At 48.6% G+C, this 21,631-nt stretch overlaps 1 protein-coding gene across 1 annotated transcript in view; it reads left to right on the plus strand.

Annotated features, from left to right (window-relative positions):
* DOP1B (DOP1 leucine zipper like protein B) overlaps positions 1 to 21,631 on the plus strand; it is a 110,623-nt gene that overhangs the window by 24,268 nt on the left and 64,724 nt on the right. Inside the window, exons 3-9 of the mRNA XM_060150912.1 lie at positions 8,882 to 9,063; positions 9,444 to 9,614; positions 15,323 to 15,512; positions 17,253 to 17,351; positions 17,701 to 17,824; positions 19,751 to 19,860; positions 20,486 to 20,600. Of these exons, the coding sequence (XP_060006895.1) occupies positions 8,882 to 9,063; positions 9,444 to 9,614; positions 15,323 to 15,512; positions 17,253 to 17,351; positions 17,701 to 17,824; positions 19,751 to 19,860; positions 20,486 to 20,600 (991 nt within the window). The remainder of the gene's footprint in view (positions 1 to 8,881; positions 9,064 to 9,443; positions 9,615 to 15,322; positions 15,513 to 17,252; positions 17,352 to 17,700; positions 17,825 to 19,750; positions 19,861 to 20,485; positions 20,601 to 21,631) is intronic.

Consider the following 21,631-nt stretch of genomic DNA (forward strand, 5'->3'; position numbering starts at 1 on the left):
GACGCCTCTGCTCCCTTTGGAGTCTGACCTGCAGGACCAGCCTGTGAGTAGGTAGCGGCGAGTTTTCTTCATGAGAAGCTGGGGCGTCGGCGCGGGCAGCAGCTTGTGACAGGCTGGACGGCTGGTGAGGGCCCGAGCCCGGCTCTGCCCCAGGTCCGCCAGTCCCGAGCCTGTGCTCTTCATCCTGTTGCCCCTGCCGTTGCCTTCCTGATCTTTCTCAGGAGTTAGGCCAGCAAAGCATTCCCTCTGCAGCAGAGCCCTCCAGGTAAACTGATAAAAATGAGTTTCTGAAACTGCCGAGCCGAGGCCCAGGCCCAGGGCTCCATCAGGTGGTTCTTACCGCAGATGGTTAGTTACTGCCACCCTGTGCCCCTCGGCCGAGGCCTGGCCTGGGGGCTGCTGCCCTCACCTCTCAGCCACGTTTTGTAAGGTCTCCAGGCGTGTAGATGCTCAGCCTTCAGTCGTCCTCCTACGCAAGCAGCATGGTATTTGTGCAGAAAGTGCAAGTTAATATAAGCTACAACAATAAGGTAAAACTGATGCAAAAGAAATAATTTTTAGAAAATTAAAAGAAAACAATGTGTTCTAATGGGTCTCTGATGCAGGCGATTGAGTGAGCCAGAGGCCCCAGTGCCCTGCTGGCAGCTTCAGTGCAAGCCGGGACTGTGGGACGCGGACGAGACTTGACTAATTGGGTGCACGGCCCTGCAGGTTTGCTGTAAGCGTCGAACAGAAGGAAGCAGCACAGTGATTCTCTGGTCAGTGACCTTTTTGAGAAGGAAGCTCTTCCTTTACAAAGGAGCTGTACTGGTGTCATTCCCCCAGTTAAACCAAAGCTGGCCTCACTTTGAGAAGGAAGCTCTTCCTTTACAAAGGAGCTGTACTGGTGTCATTCCCCCAGTTAAACCAAAGCTGGCCTCACTGGCTACCTGTGGATCCCAGCTCCCTGAATCGGCTCTCAGGGGCCTTGACGAGGTGCCAGTCTCCCCACCTGTCTCCTTCCCTCCCTCGCCCCCCCAAGCTGCTGCGGTGGCTCGGTCACTGCCATTTCCGGGAAGGCCCGATGTTCCCCGGTGTGGCCTACTTTAATATGGGAAGTCCTGGCCAGTTTGTTATTGCTCAGTGTCTGTTCTGTTTTTATTCTGTCGGAAGGGCAGAATTGCTGTTGCGGTCCTCTGGCAAGTATTAAATGAGTGTTCAAGCTTGTGCCAACTGGCCAGTCTTATTCACTGTTCAGCTTCGTTTTTGTGGCATGAAATGAACATCCTTATAAAGATGACTGACTTCCAGAAGGAAGACATGCCAGTACTTTACCATTTGCTTGATGAGAGCCATGCTTTTAAATTGGCTTCCTTGCATCCTTTATAGACACGCATCAGGCATTCTGAGGTCGGTGCTATCACTGGGAGAGCAGGTCTGGGCTATCTCTTCTGGGAACTTTTATCTATCTATCTATCTATTTATTTAATTTTTATTGGATTATAGTTGATTTACAATGTTGTGTTCGTTTCTGCTGTACAGCAAAGTGAATCAGTTATACATATATCCACTCTTTTTTATATTCTATTCCCATATAGGTGATTACAGAGTACTGAGTAGAGTTCCCTGTGCTATAAGTAGGTCTTTATTAGTTATCTGTTTTATATATAGTAGTGTGTATGTGTTCTCTTCTGGGCACTTTTAAAGGAAACATTTAAAAATTCATTTTAAAGGCTAGAGCATTTTAAAATATAATTTAACTCCCCTCACCCATATTGTTAAATTACCCTAAAGTTTTTAAAATTGTGATAAAATACATATAACATAAAATTTATCATCTTAACCATTTTTAAGCGTATTAAGTTACTTTTTGAGTCCTCGGGCTACCCTTTTGGAATTTTTAATCATGTTTTTTACATAGAACCGTTCTAAATCATGCCGAGTCCTGGAGAATATCAGACTGTCAGACTGTATAATGTCAGAGTAAAACAAAGTGAAACGTAGACATTGCCTTGGGTGGAGTGAAGTGAGACACTTCCTGGTCTCTATTCGCAGAGCTCAGATGTGGTTCAAACTCTTTTTTTTTAAGCTTACATTTTGTATTTTATTACTTTGTCCTAAGGTCAGTCTGCTAAGCCTATGAACACAATGAGGTTAAAAATATTGTAATTATATCTTAAGGAATACTTTTAAAATAGTATAGTGCCTGGGTGAAATAAATAAGGAAGTTTAATTTCCTGTCTAATCATATTTTTCCTTTCTGGTTAGCACATAAAAAAGTAATTTTGAAAGCATGGCTTCCTTGCCAATTCATCTGTTTCCCTGAGATATCTATTCTACAGTTGTAGAAGAACCTTTTTCTCTCTCTTTTTTTTAAGTATACATCCTTTTCATTCAGAGTTAAAACAAACAATATATATATAGGTATATATATATATATGTGTGTGTGTGTATATATACATAATATTAAGCTTACTGGCCAGTCACTTTGGGTTTCTGTTTTCCTGAAAAACACAACCTGGAAATATTCCCTGAGCTTTTCTCGCTGGAGAAGGCTCTTGCCAAAGTGAAATGCCCAGATAGAGGCTGGAGACAGGAAGGCAGAGTCAGGGTGGCCTTCCCTGACCTGAAGCGGGTCCAGTCATGGCAGCTCTTGAACAGCTGGGAGGGGCATGAGGAGGGAATCAGGCATTTTCAACCCCTAAAGGGTGCGACTCAGTTCAAGGGGGCTATTTTGCCAATTAAGGGTTAAAAACTCTCTCTCAGGACAGGCTGGACCCAGTCCCTGTGTCCCTTCAGGATTGTTAAAAGGAGGCCCTTTGTTCTGTGGTCGGGAAACAGTTTTCAGTTTAGTCCAAGGTGTGGACGTCACTCGGGAATTCATGTTCCTTGCAGCTCAAAGCCAGTGCGGCAAGAGCAGTTGGGGGAACACAGCGTTCATTTTTTTATTCTTTTTTGGTGGTAAAATATATGCAACATATGTTCAACTGTTTTAGCTATTTTTGAGTGTACAGTTCAGTGGCATGCAGCGTGTTTCATTGTTGTGTAGCCATCACCACCATTCATCTCCAGAACTTTTGCATCTTCCCGAGCTGGAAACTCACTCCGCATTTCCTCCTCCCCCAGCCCCCGGTCGCACTGCTTTCCGTCTCTGTGGATTGACTACTCTAGGGACCTCGTGTAAGGGGAATCATACAGTATCTGTCTTTTTGTGTCTGGCTTATTTCGCTTAGCACAGTGCTTTAAAGGTTCATCCAGGTTGTAGCACGTGTCAGAATTTCCTTCCTTTTTAAGGCTGAATAATATTCCTTTGTGCATATAGACCACATTTTGTTTATCCATTCATCCATGATGGGCACTTGGGTGGTTTCCACTATTTGCCTATTGTGAATAATGCTGCGGGGTTTCCACTATTTGCATGGGTGTGCAAATATCTGTTTGAGCCCCTGCTTTCAGTTCTTTTGGGTGTGTGCCCAGAAGTGGGATTGCTAGATCAAATGGTAATTTGGTAAACAAAGCAAATGTTTAACATTTTGAGGAGCACTGCGGTTGCACCATTTGACATTCCCACCAGCAGTGCACGGCACTCAGTTTTGAAACGTCCTAGGACAGGGCTGCTCTGAGTAGAATGTCTTCTTTTTCAAAAGCAGTGGCAGCTGAGGGCATCAGGCTTGATCCCACCTCCCAGGGAGGATGCAGCAGAACCCCTCCAGGTTCCTATTGAGGAGTGTCTTTGGGAGCCTAAGGTGGGCTGGCGGCGCTGGCCAGGCTCTTCACTCGTGCCCAGGCCTGATGGCTTGGGCGCTGGCGTTGACAGCCCACAGGTAGAAGAGCTTCTGAATCGAGGGTGTCTGCCTGAAGAAAGCCACCGGGCTGAATCAGCACACGGAGCTTTGACTATGTAGCAGCCAGATGGGGAATGAATCATTATAGCTAACGATCTCATTCTCTTTTAAGTTTGCCCTAAAAACATGGAGCTGTTTCCCCCATGGCCGTGCTTTAGTCCTCAGTGAGACAGAGGAAAAGTCTCACGTAGGTAGAATTTGAGATGCTACTTAGTACTACTCAGGTAGAAGGTGTCTTTGAGTGGGACCCACACCCACTTCCTGTGTAAATTAAGTCACACTTCCCCTGTCTAGGGGAAGCCTTTGTTTCCAAAAGTGCTTCCAATCTACTACATGGAGAACCTTTTCACCTGGCAATTCTGATCTCCAGTCTTACCACATTTTTTTTTTTTAAGATTTTTTTTGATGTGGACCATTTGTAAAGTATTGAAATTGTTACAGCATTCCTTCTGTTCTGTGTTTTGGTGGTGTGGTTCTTTTTTTTTTTTTTTTTTGGGTTTTTGGCCACGAGGCATGTGGGATCTTAGCTCCCCAACCAGGGATGGAACCCACACCCCCTGCACTGGAAGGCGAAGCTTTAACCAGTGGACCGCCCCAGGGAAGTCCCTCCGGTCTTACCACTCACAAAACATTTCTTTAGAGTTTTTTCATTAAATATCCTTTTAAAATAATATTTTCTTTCCTTTTTAATCTTAAATATTAATGACTATTTACCTTTTCCTTTGTTGCCTTAAAAAGAAATTTCAGGTTCTCCAACTCCACCTCTTATTATATGCAGATTTTTCTCCTTGTCTTCAGTGTCTCTTGGAATTCTCATCATCTGTTGGGTCCGCAGTTGATTTCATCTCCAAATATACAACAGTTTGAGTTTTTCTTTTCTGATACAATGTATTCCTCAGACTTTCTTGTTAACACATCTAACTAGTGTCCTTGTCCGCTTTTGTGACAATAAAGGATATTATTTGTAAATGATTGGATTTCTGTCAGTTCTTTTAAAATGCAATGCATTTTGTCTCCATCTTTAAATCTGGTACTTAACAGTCAGCTTGTCATTATAATAAGAGGAGATGCTTGTTGATTGCTTGCTTTGTGGCAGGCCCTGAGCTAATTTCCTTAAATGTAGTATCTCATGATGCTTGAAACTTCGTTAGGCACCATTATCCCTGTGAAACCGGAGCCCAGAAAGGTTAAGGGATTTACCCAACAGATGATGGAACTGGAATTCCAGGCTCTGACCCCCAAGCTCACAAGCTTAAACCAGGCATTATAATAGCCGCAGTCTTGTTTGTTTGTTTGTTTAACCTTTGTGTTGAAGCACATATTAAGTGCCAGGCTCTGTGGGAAGTGTGTTAACAAAATCACCATGACCCAGGCACCATTTTAGCCCCATTATTCGTGATGAGAATGGTACAGAGGGGAATCAGTGTCATAGCTGCTCCAAGGAGCAGCCTTGCAAATCCTTTCCGGCCAAATCCTGACTATAGGTTGGATGAAACCAGTTCATGATCTCTGGGTGTTTCTGCTCTACTCCTGAACCTGTGTGCTTTGATCTAACTTACTGATCTGATGGGTGAAAAGTATGGCATTTCATAGTAGTTTTTTTGTTTTGTTTTAAAATTTTAATTTTATTTATTTTTGGCTGCATCGGGTCTTCCTTGCTGTGTGCGGGCTTTCTCTAGTTGTGGTGAGCGGGGGCTACTCTTCATTGCGGTGCGCGGGCTTCTCACTGTGGTGGCTTCTCTTGTTGCAGAGTACGGGCTCTAGCCGCACGGGCTTCAGTAGTTGTGGCACGCGGCTCAGTAGTTATGGCATACGGGCTTAGTTGCTCTGCAGCATGTGGGATCTTCATAGACCAGGGCTCAAACCCGTGTCTCCTGCATTGGCAGGTGGATTCTTAACTACTGCGCCACCAGGGAAGTCCCTCGTAGTAGTTTTAATTTGCATCTTTTAAAGCAGGAAGGATGAGCATCTTCTCATTTTTCTAAGTATTATCTGGTTATATCCTTTGTTCTTCTCTGCATTTTCAAATCAGACAGCTTCCTTCATCTTCAGTGTACCTTTCCCTCACGAGGCACTGACTCCCGGACTCAGATATGCTGTGTTGCTTGGATTAACATGGACAGCATACAATGAACAATCCATTCCACATGTCCTGGTCAGGCCCTCAGATTTTGGTTATGTTTCTTATTCTAATTAAATTAAATGGGGTAACACATTTAAATGAGAAAGAAATAGCAACCCGCCTTGTTCATTTGTAATGAATGGTTGTGGTTCCTTGTAATTCCATTTATATGGGAAGAAGTGTATTCATCAGAATAGGAAAGGTTATGCCATGGTAACAAACAGTCCCCAAGCTCAGTGATTTTTACAGTATTGTTGAGTTCTGCCTCAGTGGGTCAGCGGGTGGTTTCTGCTCTCTTAATTTCTCAGGGACCCAAGCTGGGAGGGGCTCCAGTTCAACCTGTGTCTCCGTGATCTTAGAGGCCAGGAAAGAAAACCCACTGGGCTTTGAGTTGGCTTCTAGAGCCTGTACCAGGAGTGACACATCATTCCACTCATCTCACTGGCCAGAGTAAGTCATGGTGCCACGCCTACATTCAAAAAGGCAGAGAAATGGGATCCTGCTGCTGCACAGCCCCAGTGAGCCAAACACTTTTGGATCCCACATGACCACCTTAGGAGCTGCAGCCCATCCTCTGCGCCTCAGTTAGCAAACGTCCTTAGACTATGCTGAGCAAAAGTGAGATGGTGACTTAAAAAGCAAGAGCTCGGGGCTTCCCTGGTGGCGCAGTGGTTGAGAGTCCGCCTGCCGATGCAGGGGACACGGGTTCGTGCCCCGGTGCAGGAAGATCCCACATGCAGTGGAGCGGCTGGGCCCGTGAGCCATGGTCACTGAGCCTGCGCGTCCGGAGCCTGTGCCCTGCAACGGGAGAGGCCACAACAGTGAGAGGCCCGCGTACCGCAAAAAAAAAAAAAAAAAAAAAAAAAGAGCTATGCCTGACAAACATAACAGGTGAGGACAGAGCTTAGTTCTCCTCTGAGGTCATGGAGAAAGCCCACAGTTGCAGTATCACTAAGCCAGTGAGCCACAGACATGGTTTCCTAAAAGCTGTGTCGTCAGGACTGGCCAGCTGATACTTGTTGAGACTGGGTGATGGGTACTTTGCTGTTCTACCTGTTTTTCTGTATGTTTGAAAATGTCCGTAATAAAACACACCCTTTCCTGTGCATTTCCCACAGTCGTTTCCTCTCTTCCTCGACACCTCAGTTCTTACCCGCATGTGTTTCCAGGTCGCCTCCTCAATTTTTCTTTTTGACATGAGCACATTAAAAAAATTATTTTGTTGGCTTGCCCTTTGGTTTAAGCTATCAGACTCTTACAAATAATAGTATAAGGTATTTCTTGACGACCGCTAGGTATAGCTGGTTTTTTAGTTGTAGTTTTATTGAATTTGAGAGTTCAATTAGACCACATGATTCTGATGGAAAATATTATTTTGCTTCTTTTCCTTTTATCTCCTCCATAACCTCATTATGCAGGATCCCATTTCTCTGCCCCTTTAAACATAGGCGTGGCACCGTGACTTACTCTGGCCAGGGAGATGAATGGAATAACGTGTCCCTTCTGGCACCGGCTTTAGAAGTCAACTCAAAGCCCAGTGGGTTTTCTTTCCCGGCCTCTAAGATCACGGAGACCCCTCCGTGAGCTGAAACCCCTCCTAGCCTGGGTCCCTGAGAAGTTACAGAGAGCAGTGTATGTTTTAGAGGGGGATCATTTTCTTCGCTCCTAGGAAGAAAGCTGTCATGGCCCTAAGACCACATGGTCCGGGGGCAGCGGTTCTGACACACGTCCTGTGACGGTCTTGCGGGATGCCTGCCTTGTAGGAGGCAGGTGCAGAGGGCTGAGAACAGCAGAGGAGGAAGATCTTGGGTGCGCACCCAAGTAGCTCACCACCGAGCTCAGCCCTGAAGCTCATGGTCATTAGCACAGCACGCGAGTCGGTGACAGGTGCACTTGGGACCGGGTGGAGCACCAATAAACGTGTTCCCCGCCTAGAGTTGGGGACCGTTCTGCCTCGGTGAGTTGGGTGCACAGCTGAGTCTCCCATGAGGAAAACGTTCAGGCAGAGCCTGCACGAGGCGGGCAGGAGCCACAGGTGGACCTGTGCTCTTAGGAAGCTTGAAGCTGAAGCCTTAATACATGGAGCCGGTGAATCGGGCAGGAGTCGCACCGTGGAGGCCTTTGAGCAGCTTTTTAAGAAGCGTGGACTTTACCCTGTCGGCTTTCAGTAAATATTTGTACGGATTGTTTCACTGCAATGACAGACACTTGGTATAGAAGATTGAGTCGTGAGGACCCACCCAGTGCTCTGCGTGTGGTCGCTCGATGCCGTGAAGAACGGCGTTGACCTGCTCCCGGCAGGGAGGTGCCCTGTTAGCAAGAAATCCGCCGACCGTGTTTCTCAGATGCGGCCAATGCCCAGGGATGCTTTAGCGCAGGCCAGGCCTGTGTCCTGCTGGTGGAGGCCCAGCTTGGGGACTGTCATTCCATGCGAACAGGGATCTGACTCCCTCCTGGGGAACTGAATGGTGAGGATGCAGGAGTCATGGCCTATAGGTGTGTCCCAGACACTCAGGGCCACCTGGCTGTGCAGCCAGGCTGGGATAATGATGGGGAAATCCAGGGCTTCCGTGGCACACGGAAGAGGGGACGGGAGGTCTGTGTTCTGCTTAGTCTCATGTGTAGACTAGAGGCTTCCCCAGACAGAAGCACACGGTTCCATCAGAAACTGGCCTGACAGGGACAGAGTCCCTTTGAAGGGATGCAGGGTTTCCCTTCACTGCTGGGGGCTTCCCGGCCCCGTGTCCCTGATGCTGCCTCGTGGCCCCCCTCCCCAAGCCCTCCCGCGCAGTCCCTCTGTCCTCCTGTCCTGTCACGTCCCACCTCTTAACAGCCACACCGGGGCCTGCTGATGTCTTCCTGGCCTCGGCAGATGTCCTCTCCACAGTCGGTGTCACTGCTTTCGTCCTTACGTGCTTTTCCTCTTGTTTTCCAGGCTCTCCAGAGTAACCTGAGGTATTCCTTGCTGCCAAGACGGCTCATTATCAGCAAGAGATTAGCTCAGTGCCTGCATCCTGCTTTGCCCAGCGGTGTGCACTTAAAAGCCCTAGAAACCTATGAAATTATCTTTAAAATTGTGGGGACCAAATGGCTGGCCAAGGATTTGTTCCTATACAGGTACGATAGCATCCCCACCGTTTTACTTTTTTATTACCCAAGTAATCCATATTTCAGTTCACAAGATGAGAAAACGATAAACAAAAAAATACAGAGGGGTGTGTCAGTTCACCATAAAGCCATCACAGAGGTCACCAGGGCTCACCTTCTGGAGTACGTCCTCCCTGACTTTTCTCTAAGTCGGAGTGTAACGTGCATACTGCCTACCGCCTGCTCTGGGCCAGCAGTTCATGGTGACCGTCTCCTGACAAGCGAGCATCTCCACCACCAGTGCAGATGGCTGGCTGGCTGCCTTTGAAAACCCCCTTGGGCTGGCCAGTCGCTTGGAGCTTCTGAGCACGTGTCTCATTTTCCCTCCTCTCCCTTTTTCTGTCCCGAAGCTGTGGGTTGTTCCCTCTCCTGGCACATGCAGCCATGTCGGTGAGGCCCGTGCTGCTTGGCCTGTACGAGAAGTACTTTCTCCCGCTGCAGAAGCTGCTCCTGCCAAGCCTCCAGGCCTTCATCATCGGCCTGCTGCCCGGCCTGGAAGAGGGCTCGGAGATCTACGACAGGTGGGTCTCATCCAGAGCTGACGGCTGTGCCCATCCAGGTGGGCCGCCCATGCGGTTTGTATTTTATTTCACTGCTGTATAAGAAACAGGGACAGTGGGACTTCCCTGGTGGTGCACTGGTTAAGAATCCGCCTGCCAATACAGGGGACACGGGTTCGAACCCTGGTCTGGGAAGATCCCACACGGCGCGGAGCAGCTAAGCCCGCGCGCCACAGCTACTGAGCCTGCGCTCTAGAGCCCGTGAGCCACAACTGCTGAGCCTGTGTGCCACAACTACTGAAGCCTGCGCGCCTAGAGCCATGCTCCGCAACAAGAGAAGCCACCGCAATGAGAAGCCCGTGCACCACAATGAAGAGTAGGCCCCACTCGCCGCAACTAGAGAAAAGCCTACACGCAGCAACGAAGACCCAACGCAGCCAAAAATAAATAAATAAAAAAAAAATTAAAAAAAGGAAACGGGGACAGAAGCACAGAGACCCATGAAGCAGGGCGGGTTGATGTTTACATTTCTGTGGTGGTCTCTGCCTGACGAAATACTGTGTGTGCCTGGGAATTACCTCACTTCCAGGTGAGGGTCAGAAGGTAAGAAAGTTTCCTGGAGTCGCAGTCAGTGGGCAGCAGAGATGGGCTTCTGCTCCCCATATGTCACATTCTGAAGTCCTCCTCCCTCCTGTTACACGAGGCAGCTTCCACATGAAAAAGCAAGGCCACATTTCATTGATGGATAAGCTCAAAAAGGGGTGAGGCTAAGCAGAAGAGCTTTTGACAAGTTTCAGAAGCACCTTGGAGAAATTTGTCCAACTCATACGCATAAAAGTTCATGCAGTGGTGTTTGTTTTGGTCATTGCTTAGGAACAGGAGAGAGGAGAGAGGCTGTATCCATTCAGATTGAGTATACAGAATGTCCTGTTTTTCTGGAGAATCATGATGTGAGAACTCACTTCCAGCGTATTAACTATTCTGAGTGATTGCTGCAGTGATTAACTTCTGTTCATAGGACCCATTTTCAGAGCCCACGTACAGCCTGATTGGGAGGTTTAGAAACCTGTGTGCTTGCGAGAGTTTCCATTTGATTACACAAGAAACTGCTCGAATTTTCCCCATGCCAGAGGCCCCGGCCGTGCCACCTTGGCCTATTTGGTGTCGGCAGTGACTGGAGGGTGCAGGGGGTGTGGAGTGGAATCTCACAGTCAATCCAAATAATCAGAATGGTTTGTGGGACAGTCGCTGGTGACCAAGGGTGCATTAAAGTCACAAGCATCTGTGCTGGGATTGGATGTGCATTTGACCGTTGGGAGCTTTCACACAGAGCAGGTGGTGGCCATCCACTTCCCAGTGGGGAATCCACCTCGGCGGTGCACTGAGTCACTAGCATCCACTTCCCTAGGAGGCAGGGCCTGTCTCATTGCTGTTTTAAACCTCGCACCATGCCCTGAGGGGCTGGGTAGGTGTGTGCGTAAGGGAACAGTCAGGGTCATATGGGGTCAACAAGAGGACCTTTACCAGACTCTGTTTCTTGACTCTTAATCTCAGGCTCTTTCTAGAGTTCTGATCCATTCACGTTTTCCTAACAGATGTGTGTATATAAATGCTTTTTTCCCATCATCTGAAGATGAACACATGCCCTGAGGGGCTGGGTAGGTGTGTGCGTAAGGGAACAGTCAGGGTCATATGGGGTCAACAAGAGGACCTTTACCAGACTCTGTTTCTTGACTCTTAATCTCAGGCTCTTTCTAGAGTTCTGATCCATTCACGTTTTCCTAACAGATGTGTGTATATAAATGCTTTTTTCCCATCATCTGAAGATGAACACATCAGCTCCCAAAGCATATTGCAGTTTTTTTAATCTGTAAGAGTGAATCACACCAGGAGCATGTCAGTAGTTGGGGTGTTGTCATGTGTTCTCCTAGCTGATAAATGTTCATTTGAACAGTCGCTAAAGTTGCTTAACACGGGTGTTTTCTCCCAACATTGTGATCTCTTGACGTTGAACCAAGAGCTGAGTGAAGCTGCGTGAACCACTGAGTAGAGGCAGGTGTGACAGAAAGCCAAGCCTGGCGACTGCAGCCCTCAGAGGTAGGAGTGACTGGCCTTCCGAGGTGGAGGCTGGTCTAGGGTTGTGTGGTCTCAGAGCACGGCAGTCGGGTGACCGCACGTATCCGTGTCAGTTTGAGAGAGTTCAGCAACGACTCTTCCCCAACGTGCATAGGAATTGAGTCAGACACCCTCGACCCCAGCAAATACTCTGCAGAGACAGGAAGGGGGGGGTCTGGGTGTAGGGGGTCGCGATGTCCAAGGTGATGGAAAAGGCTAAGGGGTGAGTGAGTGAGTTTGGGGCTGGTGAGGACGGGTGACTCAGGGGTCTTGTGGAGGCGGGGACAGTTCCTGGTCTGTTCTTGTCAGTGAACCATAAGGGAATGGAAATTTTGGCCAGTGTTAGGACTCGTTATTCCCCCTGGCTTTCTAATAACCCTTTGATGTCTGCAGATCACTCCTGGCCAGAATTCCTTTTTTAAAGTGCCCAAGAAGTAGCCACACAGCTTGCTGTGTTTTGCTGTACGGAGAAAACAGGATTAGTGGTATTGGGGGCAGGAGAATACTCCACTCCTGTTCTGAGAAGACGGAGGAGAGGTGGAGGTTTCCAATGGTTGGAAAGCAGGCAAAACCCGGCTCCCCAGAGATGTGCCTTTAAATCAGTGGCTCTCAGCCCGGGGTGGTTTCTGTCCCCCAGGGGACACTTGGCAATATCTGGGGACACTTCTGGTTGTTACACCTGGGGCGGGGAGGGTGCTACCGGCATCTAGCGGGTGGAGGCAAGGGGTGCAGCTGAACTTCCCACAGTGCACACGATTGCCTCCACAGCACAGGAGCGTCCAGCCCCAGGGGGCCACAGGGTAGAGGTTGAGAAAGCCCGATTTAGATAGTAATTGAAAAATATTTATTGACCTTTCTTTTGGCTGATTCCAGGCACCATGATGATGAGCTCTGCTGGGTCTAGAGCTTTCCCCCCCTTCTTTGACATATATCCGACTATGGTGGTGCAGAGCGCTGTTGTCACTGCCCTGCTTGTTCAGATGGTCACACCCCGCGCTGTTCGGTCTTGGGACAGCTCGGCTTTCCACGAGCGTCCATTCGGCAAGTGACCGCAAGGCCAGAGTCGTGCAGTGCCTGGGGCTCACGGCGCACGGCCTGTGTCCCTCACCTGCTATCAGTTGAGTAGAGGAGAGCGTGTCGGTGTCGTTAGAATGGGCTCGTGTTTGCAGGGGGCACGAAAGCAGCAAGCAGCCAGGGTGGCTGAGGAAGGACGGGAGGAGTAGGGATTGGGGGTTGGTGTGTGTGTTTTGTTTTGTTGATTGTTGATTTTAAATAGAAAAATGACCATTCTGGACACTAAACTGCACACTTACTTTGGAACTTCACAACTGAGGTGCTATGAATAATTCTTATTTAGTAGAAAGTTACTTAGTTTTTAACCCCAGTTATCTTGCTCTTTACTTTGCTCTCCATAGCAAAGTCCTGTCGTCATTGCCATTTTCGGACCTGTAGCATCATTTCAATTTTTAATATCCATTAATTTTTAGAATAAAATGGGAATCTTTATATTTATATATAAAGCTGTGTTTCTTTAATAAAGAAAACTAGCCAGAGTTCTGTAAATATTGAAGAAAGGATAGCATAAGTGGCGTTCCCCAGGCTCCCGGACAGTGGAACCTCTCTACTGTGGAACAGCCCAAGTGGCCAGTGTTCCGTGGAACGTACTTTGGAGATATGCTGTCCTAGTCAAAGGGGATGTGATAGCAGTGCGTGCATTGTCGTGTTTGCGTTGGGTTTAGCTAAGCGGTGGTCTTCTGGGATCCTGGAGAGAGGAGCACTCCGGGGGCTTCCTAAATTACTCTGTTGCTGTGGGAATCTCTCCCTAGCTCAGGACCATGCTGTCTGTCCAGAGGACACAGTGACCCATCTGCCCGACTTACTGTAACCGCAGCTGCTGAATGGCGCTTCTGCCCCAAATTAGGGCCTTTATTTGGTTGTTTTCAGACCTGGGCAAAGATAAGCTCTATTTGTTTGCTCAGCCTTGATAGAAGACCCATCAGTACCTTTAGCCACTAAACCATTCCGTGTCCTTCTTCTAAACATTTGGGTGTTACTTGTGCTTCTTCATTTTGTTTTTTTCTCTGTATCTTTTGCTACAAATATTTTATGAGTCAAAAAGAAGGCTTAAGGAGACTAGGTTTAAGGGGAACAAAATTTATTTTTAATATCAAAAGGAAGTAGGCATTTTTTGTATGAAATGTTTTAATATACACGGAAGTGGTTATTAAAAAGTAAGCTGAAAACAGTTTGGCGTATAGTAAAAGGGAAAGAGTGGCCTTCATCTGACAGTTTTTTCAGGTGTGTGTCAGACGCTCATCTGGGCATTGGGGGGTGTCAGCCAGCAGAGCAGACTTAGTGGTGACGGTGGCTGTGTGGCCTCAGCATCAGCTGTTCTCCTGTGCTGAGTTTTTGCTCAAAGACTCTCAGGTATTTTCACAATATTTGCATCCCTTTTCCCTACCGTAACTGAGAGCTGAAATGCACAGAGGTTTCACTTCTGTGCAAGTGAAATCCCTTTGTGGGAGTTTGCCGCCGCTGTCGTATCGATAGATGCTATCACCCGGCCTGCAAGCTTTGTGTTCGCAGTCGGCGGGAAGGTGCCCCGTCAGCTGCAGGTGCACCCCAAGCGGAGAAGGGCCAGGCCTCGGTCAGCGTCAGTGGAAAAACAAGCCCGCACCCACTGATGCTGCTGCTTCTGTGAGGATGGCCGTGAAATCGCCGACGTCGTGTCACGGGAGACCTGGATAAAGATAAAGAGGCGAATAAATGTTGGTCGTCCGCAGGAGGGCTTCCTGGAGTGGGAGCCGGTGTATGGAGGTGCTGTGGGCAGAGTGATGGGAAGTCGGCTCCAGACCTTCTGGAATGTGCCGTGCGGCAGGGGAGGCCCAGGGGAATGTTGTCCCCAGTGTTTCTAAAATCCGGTGTCACTGGGCACACTTTTGGCTGTGCTCAGGTCGGGGGGTGTCTTTATCATTACTTAGGTCTTCAATCAGTCACATAAGCCTTTGTTTTTTTTTTTTGTTTTTTGTTTGTTTGCTTTGCGTTACGCGGGCCTCTCACTGTTGTGGTCTCTCCCGTTGCGGAGCACAGGCTCCGAACGCGCAAGCTCAGCGGCCATGGCTCACGGGCCCAGCCGCTCCGCAGCATGTGGGATCTTCCCGGACCGGGGCACGAACCCGCGTCCCCTGCATCGGCAGGCGGACTCTCAACCACTGCGCCACCAGGGAAGCCCAGCCTTTGTTTTTTTTTAAATGACTCCTCCTACTTTTACAGAGTGGCTGATCTGCTCATCCACTTTGGGCAGTGGAACCTGTAAGCACCATGTAAGCGCCACGGCTTCCGCAGCAAGGCCGGAGGCGGAGACGGATCTCTGCCACAGGGTGACACAACCGGTCAGATGCTGCCTCCTGGCCAAGAAGCCGCACCCCTCGGTGACATGTTTGTTTTAGCAAATTCAGTTTCAGTGACAGCCAGCAGGTGGACAAACACAGAAGGGCGAGAGATGGCAGCATCTCAAAATGAGGAGGAAGGTGGTGCTTCCCGGCCAGGGAGAGAGAGCCGCGCCCGTGAGAGCCCGCGGGATGCGCCCTAATTCTATGATCTCCCGCCCACAGGACAGACGCGCTGCTCCTGAGGCTGTCCCTGGTGGTGGGCAGGGAGGTCTTCTACGCTGCCCTCTGGGGGAGCGTCCTGGCGAACCCGTCCATCCGCCTGCCCGCCTCGCTCTTTGTGGTGGGCCACATCAGCCGGGGCTCGCCCGGCACGGAGCAGAAGTACATGCTGGGGACCGACTACCAGCTCACGGTGGGTGCTCCCGGTGGCGTGGCGTGGCGGGCTGGCTCCCCAGCACAGGTGTCACCAGGGTCACGGGGCGGGGGAGGGGGAGGGGAGGGGAGGGGCAGCGGGAAGCAGAGGCGCTTTGAGGTTGGGCAGGCGAGGAGGCAGCATCCCTGCGTAAGCCGCGAAGGCGGCGTAGGCTTCTAACACCTGCGTCACGTTTGTGTATTCACGCGAGGAGGGCCCTCCGGGAGGCCCCGCAGCTTCCACGTTACGGGTGGCCGTCGACGGCGCTCCGCGGAGCCTGGCTGGGGTCCGCTGTTGAGCCACAGCCTCGTTTTCTTCCCCTGCCCCTGTCACACCGCCCACTGCCCCGCACAGTAGGTTCGCTCCAGCTGCTGCCGTCATCCCTGCCTCCCTCCTCTCCTCTGGCTGCGCTCACACCTAGGTTGTCCGTGCCCAGGCCCCTCTTCCCAGGCAGCGACCTGCCTTCTCATGACCTTGAAGAATGGGAACTTGCCAGATCTTTCTCTCTTTTCCCCAAACTTAGCATTTGTTTAATGGCCTGCAGTCTGTCGCCACCTAGTGGTGGACCCAAGGCTTTGAAGTTAAAATGTTAAGAAACTGAATCCGTCATTAACAAAGTTGCACCGGATTACTTACCCCTCTGAGTCCGTTCCTCTTTGCAAAGTGGGAATAATAGAGCTTCCTCACGGGGCTCTCAGAGGAAAAGAGTGATGAAAAGGACCTCTGCTTAGGGCAGAGGAGACCCTCAGTAGTCACGTTCCCTTCTTCCCTGCCCTGTCAGTACCACTTTGTTTCTTTCTCCGTTTTCGCTGCCCCGCCTCAGCTTCTTAGGTCTCGTTCCTGGACCATCATGTAATTTTCTAACCGGTTTCTCCCCGTCCAGTCCTTTTTTGGTTGCTAAGAGATTCACTTTGCTAAAACATAGCTTTGCTCAGATCTGTACTGTGCTTGCAAAATACCTGTTTCCTGGAGATAAAATCCATCCTCAAGAGTATTCTAACAGTCCGCTCCCAGCTCACCAGATGCTTCACTCTCCACTTCAGGCCCAGTACACTCCCAGAGCTGGCTGCCTGGCCTGGCACGTCTGTGATGCTGTCTTTGCTCCAGCCAGCCCCTCGTCCTGCGCTCACGGCCTGTCCCTCCTCTCCCCCGTCTCAGCGAATCTCCTGCCTGTATTACAAAAAACTCAGCTCACCCCCAAAGCTTCACTGTTCTCCCCAGTTGAAAGATCTCTCCCTCGCTCTTCCCGGTTCTCATAGCTTTTTGTTACCACTTGTCTTATGGCTCTTATCTGTTATGCAGCTGTATTACATCTATCTATGCTCAGAAAAGACACCCAAAATGTCTGCTTAATTGGTTTGGAGTCCATTTGACTGACTGTCTTTGAAGTTTTAGTGTAGCTGAAAGTTCCTGTTGGAACCTAAATGTATTTGTTTCTGGGATTATAGAATTTGAGGTCTTAGAATCTGAGGATCTGGTCCAGACCCCTCCGTCTCTGAGATGGAACAGTGAGGGCTGCAGCTGAAGGTCTTCCCGATGTCACACATCGCCCCCTAGCGTCTGGAGCTAGAACCAAGTTTCCCATATTTAGATCTTATTATTCTGTTACACACGATATAACACGGTGGTTTCAAGATTCCCAGGAAAAGTTTTTTTCATTTTTATGACTATAAAGAGTAGCCTGCAAACGATGTCCAGTGTCTCGGGCATGAAATGTTCGTGACTTTCTGTCTTTTGTAGGTAAAGTCCTTATGTGCATCCCTGCTGGACTCAAACGTGCTGGTGCAAAGAAATAACCTGGAGATTGTCCTGTTCTTCTTCCCATTTTATACCTGTCTGGTAAAAAGCCGTTTGTGTTCTTCGAGGGGAGTCGCTGGTCTTTCCTGAGGCCGTGGGGTAGACGGGAGAGGTCCGAGCCGTCTCGTCTGGAGGGGAGGGCAGCCACTCAGTGACCACTCTTCGCTTTCGGCCATTCAGGGTCCTCGGTCATTTCTGTGAGGGTGGTGTTTCCATAGCGAAAATTGAATAGCCTCTTTCCCTGGGCAGCGTGTGAAAAACCAACCCCTTTTGAGAACCGCCTCTTTAAGATAAAGCTTTTGTAGACTGGTAAGGAGGGGTCACGTGTCGGAAAGCCGGCGATTTACTATGTCATCTCCTTGCAGTATAGTTTTCTCTTTCCTCCTCATAGGATTCCAACGAGAGAGCCATCCCCCTGCTCAGATCCGACATGGTGCACATCCTCTCGGCCGCCACCCAGACCCTCCTGAGAAGAGATATGTCTCTGAACAGAAGGCTTTATGCGTGGTTACTAGGTACTGAGTAATACGTGGGAGTTGAAAAGTCAGAGTTAAGGTGACACCTTTGAGTGCTGATTTTTGGAATAAAGTCGCAATCTTGTTGATCCATTTCTGAATCACAAAGTGTGGAAAGATAACGCGGTGACTGAATTGGCACTGGTCAGCTGAGTTCTGCTGCCTGCCCCGCAGCTTTGGTTATTTTGCAGTTGTTACATAAAAAAACAGAAGTAATGGGATTTTTTTAAATGTTAACCGAATTCCATTTTAAGAAGCTTGAAAGACAACAAAATGATGGCTAAGCCTTATTCAGGGAGGAGTTTCATGGGATAAGACTGTGTGTGAGAAAACGCAGAAACATGGAATATATGTAAAAGAAAGTTTTGTCTGGATGGGAACGTTTGTGGCATTGACACATTTCGGGAGATATTTGGATGACTTTGGAAGAGCATGAGAACCCTGGTTCATGTTTCTGTGAGCATGTGTTCTTGTGAACAGACTGCAGACCTGTAGGAAAAGAGCCGTTGACTGTTGGTTGGATGGAAGGCTTCAGGGGGACAAGTCCAGGAAATCACAGGGCCTAAAATTCCCAAGTCCGTGTACCTAAGAGAAGGTGGTTTACAGAGCGATTGTGAAAAATCTCCATAGTTTTTTTTTTTAGAAAGACTTTATTTTTTTAGTACAGTTTTAGGGTCACAGCAAAACTAAGAGGAAGGTCCAGAGTTCCCACCTCCTGCCTCCTCCCCGCCAAGCACGGCCTACCCTATCACCGGCATCACCCACTGGAGTGGCACGTTTATTACAGTCGAGGAACCTACACTGATACCTTATCGTCACCCACAGTCGGCTGTTTACACAGGGGTTCACACTTGGTGCTGTGCATTCTGTGGTTTTAGACAAAGGTATGATGACATGCGTCTACCGTTATAGTGTCACACAGAGTATTTTTCTGCCCTAAAAATCCTCTGCTTCTCAGCCTTTTTTTTTTCCAACCCTCATAGATCTTCTCATACCAATGTCAGAAAGTCCTCTTAACCTTTCTTCCCCTAGTTGTAAAACTTCCAGAAGTCATAGCACAGAAGAAGGGTTTCCAGAAGGATATTCACAGGCTCTTTGAGCATTTTTGTTAAAAGGATGATTTTGTTAAATGCATGGCTGCCTTCCAGTGGGGCTCGGCGCACTGTATGTAGACAGGACCGGCTCCGACTTGCTTAGCCACGACCCCAGGGGTCCAGACCCTCTGCTTAGAAAGATGCTGTTCCTTGCCCTGAGGACCTTAGAGACTTAACCAAGGCTCAAAATGAGGGCATGTGGTTGAGAATACCTTGATTTTTTATGTAGTGCCATACAAATAAATACTGGTTTTTAAAAATGATACTCATTCTATTAGATCCTTGTAACCACACTTGTCAAAGACACTCAGGATGAATTCTTGGGGTAAACTAAATTGATGCCCGTTGAGATGGAGTTCTGCCTGTCTGATCCCTGGCCCACCACTGTCAGAAGAAAATAGGTCTCGGTTTTGCTGGATCTGATTTTGGTTTTCTGTTGGAGGAATTGTATTTTTAATAATGTCAGAGCAAAAAAAACCCAACAAAACAACACAAAACCAATAGGGACTTCCCTGGTGGCGCAGTGGTTGGGAGTCCGCTTGCCGATGCGGGGGACACAGGTTCGTGCCCCGGTCCGGGAAGATCCCACATGCCGCGGAGCGGCTGGGCCCATGAGCCATGGCCGCTGAGCCTGCGCGTCCGGAGCCTGTGCTCCGCAGCGGGAGAGGCCACAACAGTGAGAGGCCCGCATACCGCACAAAAAAAAACAAAAAACAAAAAAACAAAAAAACCCCAAACAAACAAAAATGTCAGAGCATGAGACCTTTGCACAATAAGATGTACTTTAAATGTATAGATTTCTTTACAGCTCATGGTGCTTGTTCTTTTATAGGTTCAGATATTAAAGGAAATACCATTGTGCCGGAATCGGAAATCTCAAATTCTTATGAAGACCAGTCCTCGTATTTTTTTGAGAAATACTCCAAGGATCTTTTAGTTGAGGTAAAGGAGCATTTCTGGAAAGTAGATCCCAATTAGGGCATTCCTGACCATGGTTCTTCAGTGGAGTTCCTTGTGGGACCTCAGAAGTAGACAGGGGGGCTGTTCCTTGGTACACGGTTGGGAAAGTCTCGTGTATGGTTGTCCCTTGGAATCTGCAGGAGATTAATTCCAGCAGCCCCCCACCCCACCCCACCCCACCCCACCCCCACGGATACCAAAATCAACAGATGCTCAAGTCCCTTATATTTATAACTTGGCCTGGTGTTTGCATATAACCTATACTCATCCTCATACCTTAACCCGTCTCTAGATTACCTATGATACCATCTCTAGATTACTTACGATGTAAATGCTTTGTAAATAGTTGTAGAATACAGTGTAAATGCTATATAAGTAGTTGCCAGTGCACGACAAATTCAAGTTTTGCTTTTGGGAACTTTCTGGAATTTTTTTCCCGAATATTTTCAATCTGCAGAAGCCACGATATGGAGGGCCGACTGTAGTCACCTCGTGCGGCATGACTGCTTTTACTTCTATCCCAGAGCATTTAACAACTAGAACAACCAATAAGGTCATACTGTACTTTATATAATACCCTAATATGTGGCTTTAAAAAAAAAAACAGGGTCTGGCTGAGATACTGCACCAGAAGTTCCCTGATGCTGACGTAGAGGAGCGCCACCACATGTACCTGAAGCCTTTCCGCATCCTTACCAGTCTGCTTGACAAGCCAGAAATAGGTAACATTAGATGAGCTTTACCATCATACACCATTAAAACGCCGGTGAGATACAATCAACGTGTTATTTAGAATACAGTTTAATCTTTGGAAGTTCAGAATCTTGAAGCAGTTTAGTCATGCTGTGTGTTTCAGTTTTCATCATCTGGGCACCACTTAAAAGTTTTGCACAATTACTTGAACGTTTTTGTGAAGAAATTATAATACCTTTGAGCTGTTGTGCTCAGTCTGCGCGCGTGCCTGCAGGGCACGTACGGTACTGACCTGGTGAGAACGTTTCTTCAATCAAATCATTTCTTCAACTGAGTCTTGATTGTATTCTCAAGCAAATAGGGGACGTTCCTCCACCTTCTTGCCTTGTGACCCTGGGCAAGCCCCTTCTGCTGTTCGGGCCTCACTGTTTTCCTCTGTCAAATGAAAGGGTTTGAACTAGACTCTAGTTCCAAAAGGGTCGCCCCTTATATACCGTGGTCCTCTGGGCACCCATTGAGGAAAGTGACCTTCTCTCCCTTCCTTTAAAAAAAAGAAACTGGGGCTTCCCTGGTGGCGCAGTGGTTGAGAGTCCGCCTGCTGATGCAGGGGACATGGGTTCGTGCCCTGGTCTGGGAGGATCCCACATGCTGCGGAGCCGCTGGGCCCGTGAGCCAAGGCTGCTGAGCCTGCGCGTCCGGAGCCTGTGCTCCACAACGGGGGAGGCCACAACAGTGAGAGGCCCACGTACCGCCAAAAAAAAAAAAAAAAAAAAAAGTAACTACCCCAGTATCCATTCACTGTTAAGATCTCAACATCTCATCCCTTGAACACGGTAACAAGGAAGGAAACCCCCTTCTCCGTGGAATTCATCCCTGATGGCATCATCTGAGCGCTCAGGACGTGCCCACTGTCCGGGCGCCGTTTGCAGAGAACGAGAGCTGAGGGTATTCTTTCAGTTCCTCCTCCCTCTGGCCTCAGGATGGGGACCCTTTGTTTATGCATTCAGAGACGGGCGTGGGGCATCTGTGCAGCAGGGAAGGTGCTAGGCTCTAGGTGTAC

Source organism: Lagenorhynchus albirostris, chromosome 5 (assembly GCF_949774975.1).
Source record: "Lagenorhynchus albirostris chromosome 5, mLagAlb1.1, whole genome shotgun sequence".
NCBI classification, from domain to species: domain Eukaryota; kingdom Metazoa; phylum Chordata; class Mammalia; order Artiodactyla; family Delphinidae; genus Lagenorhynchus; species Lagenorhynchus albirostris.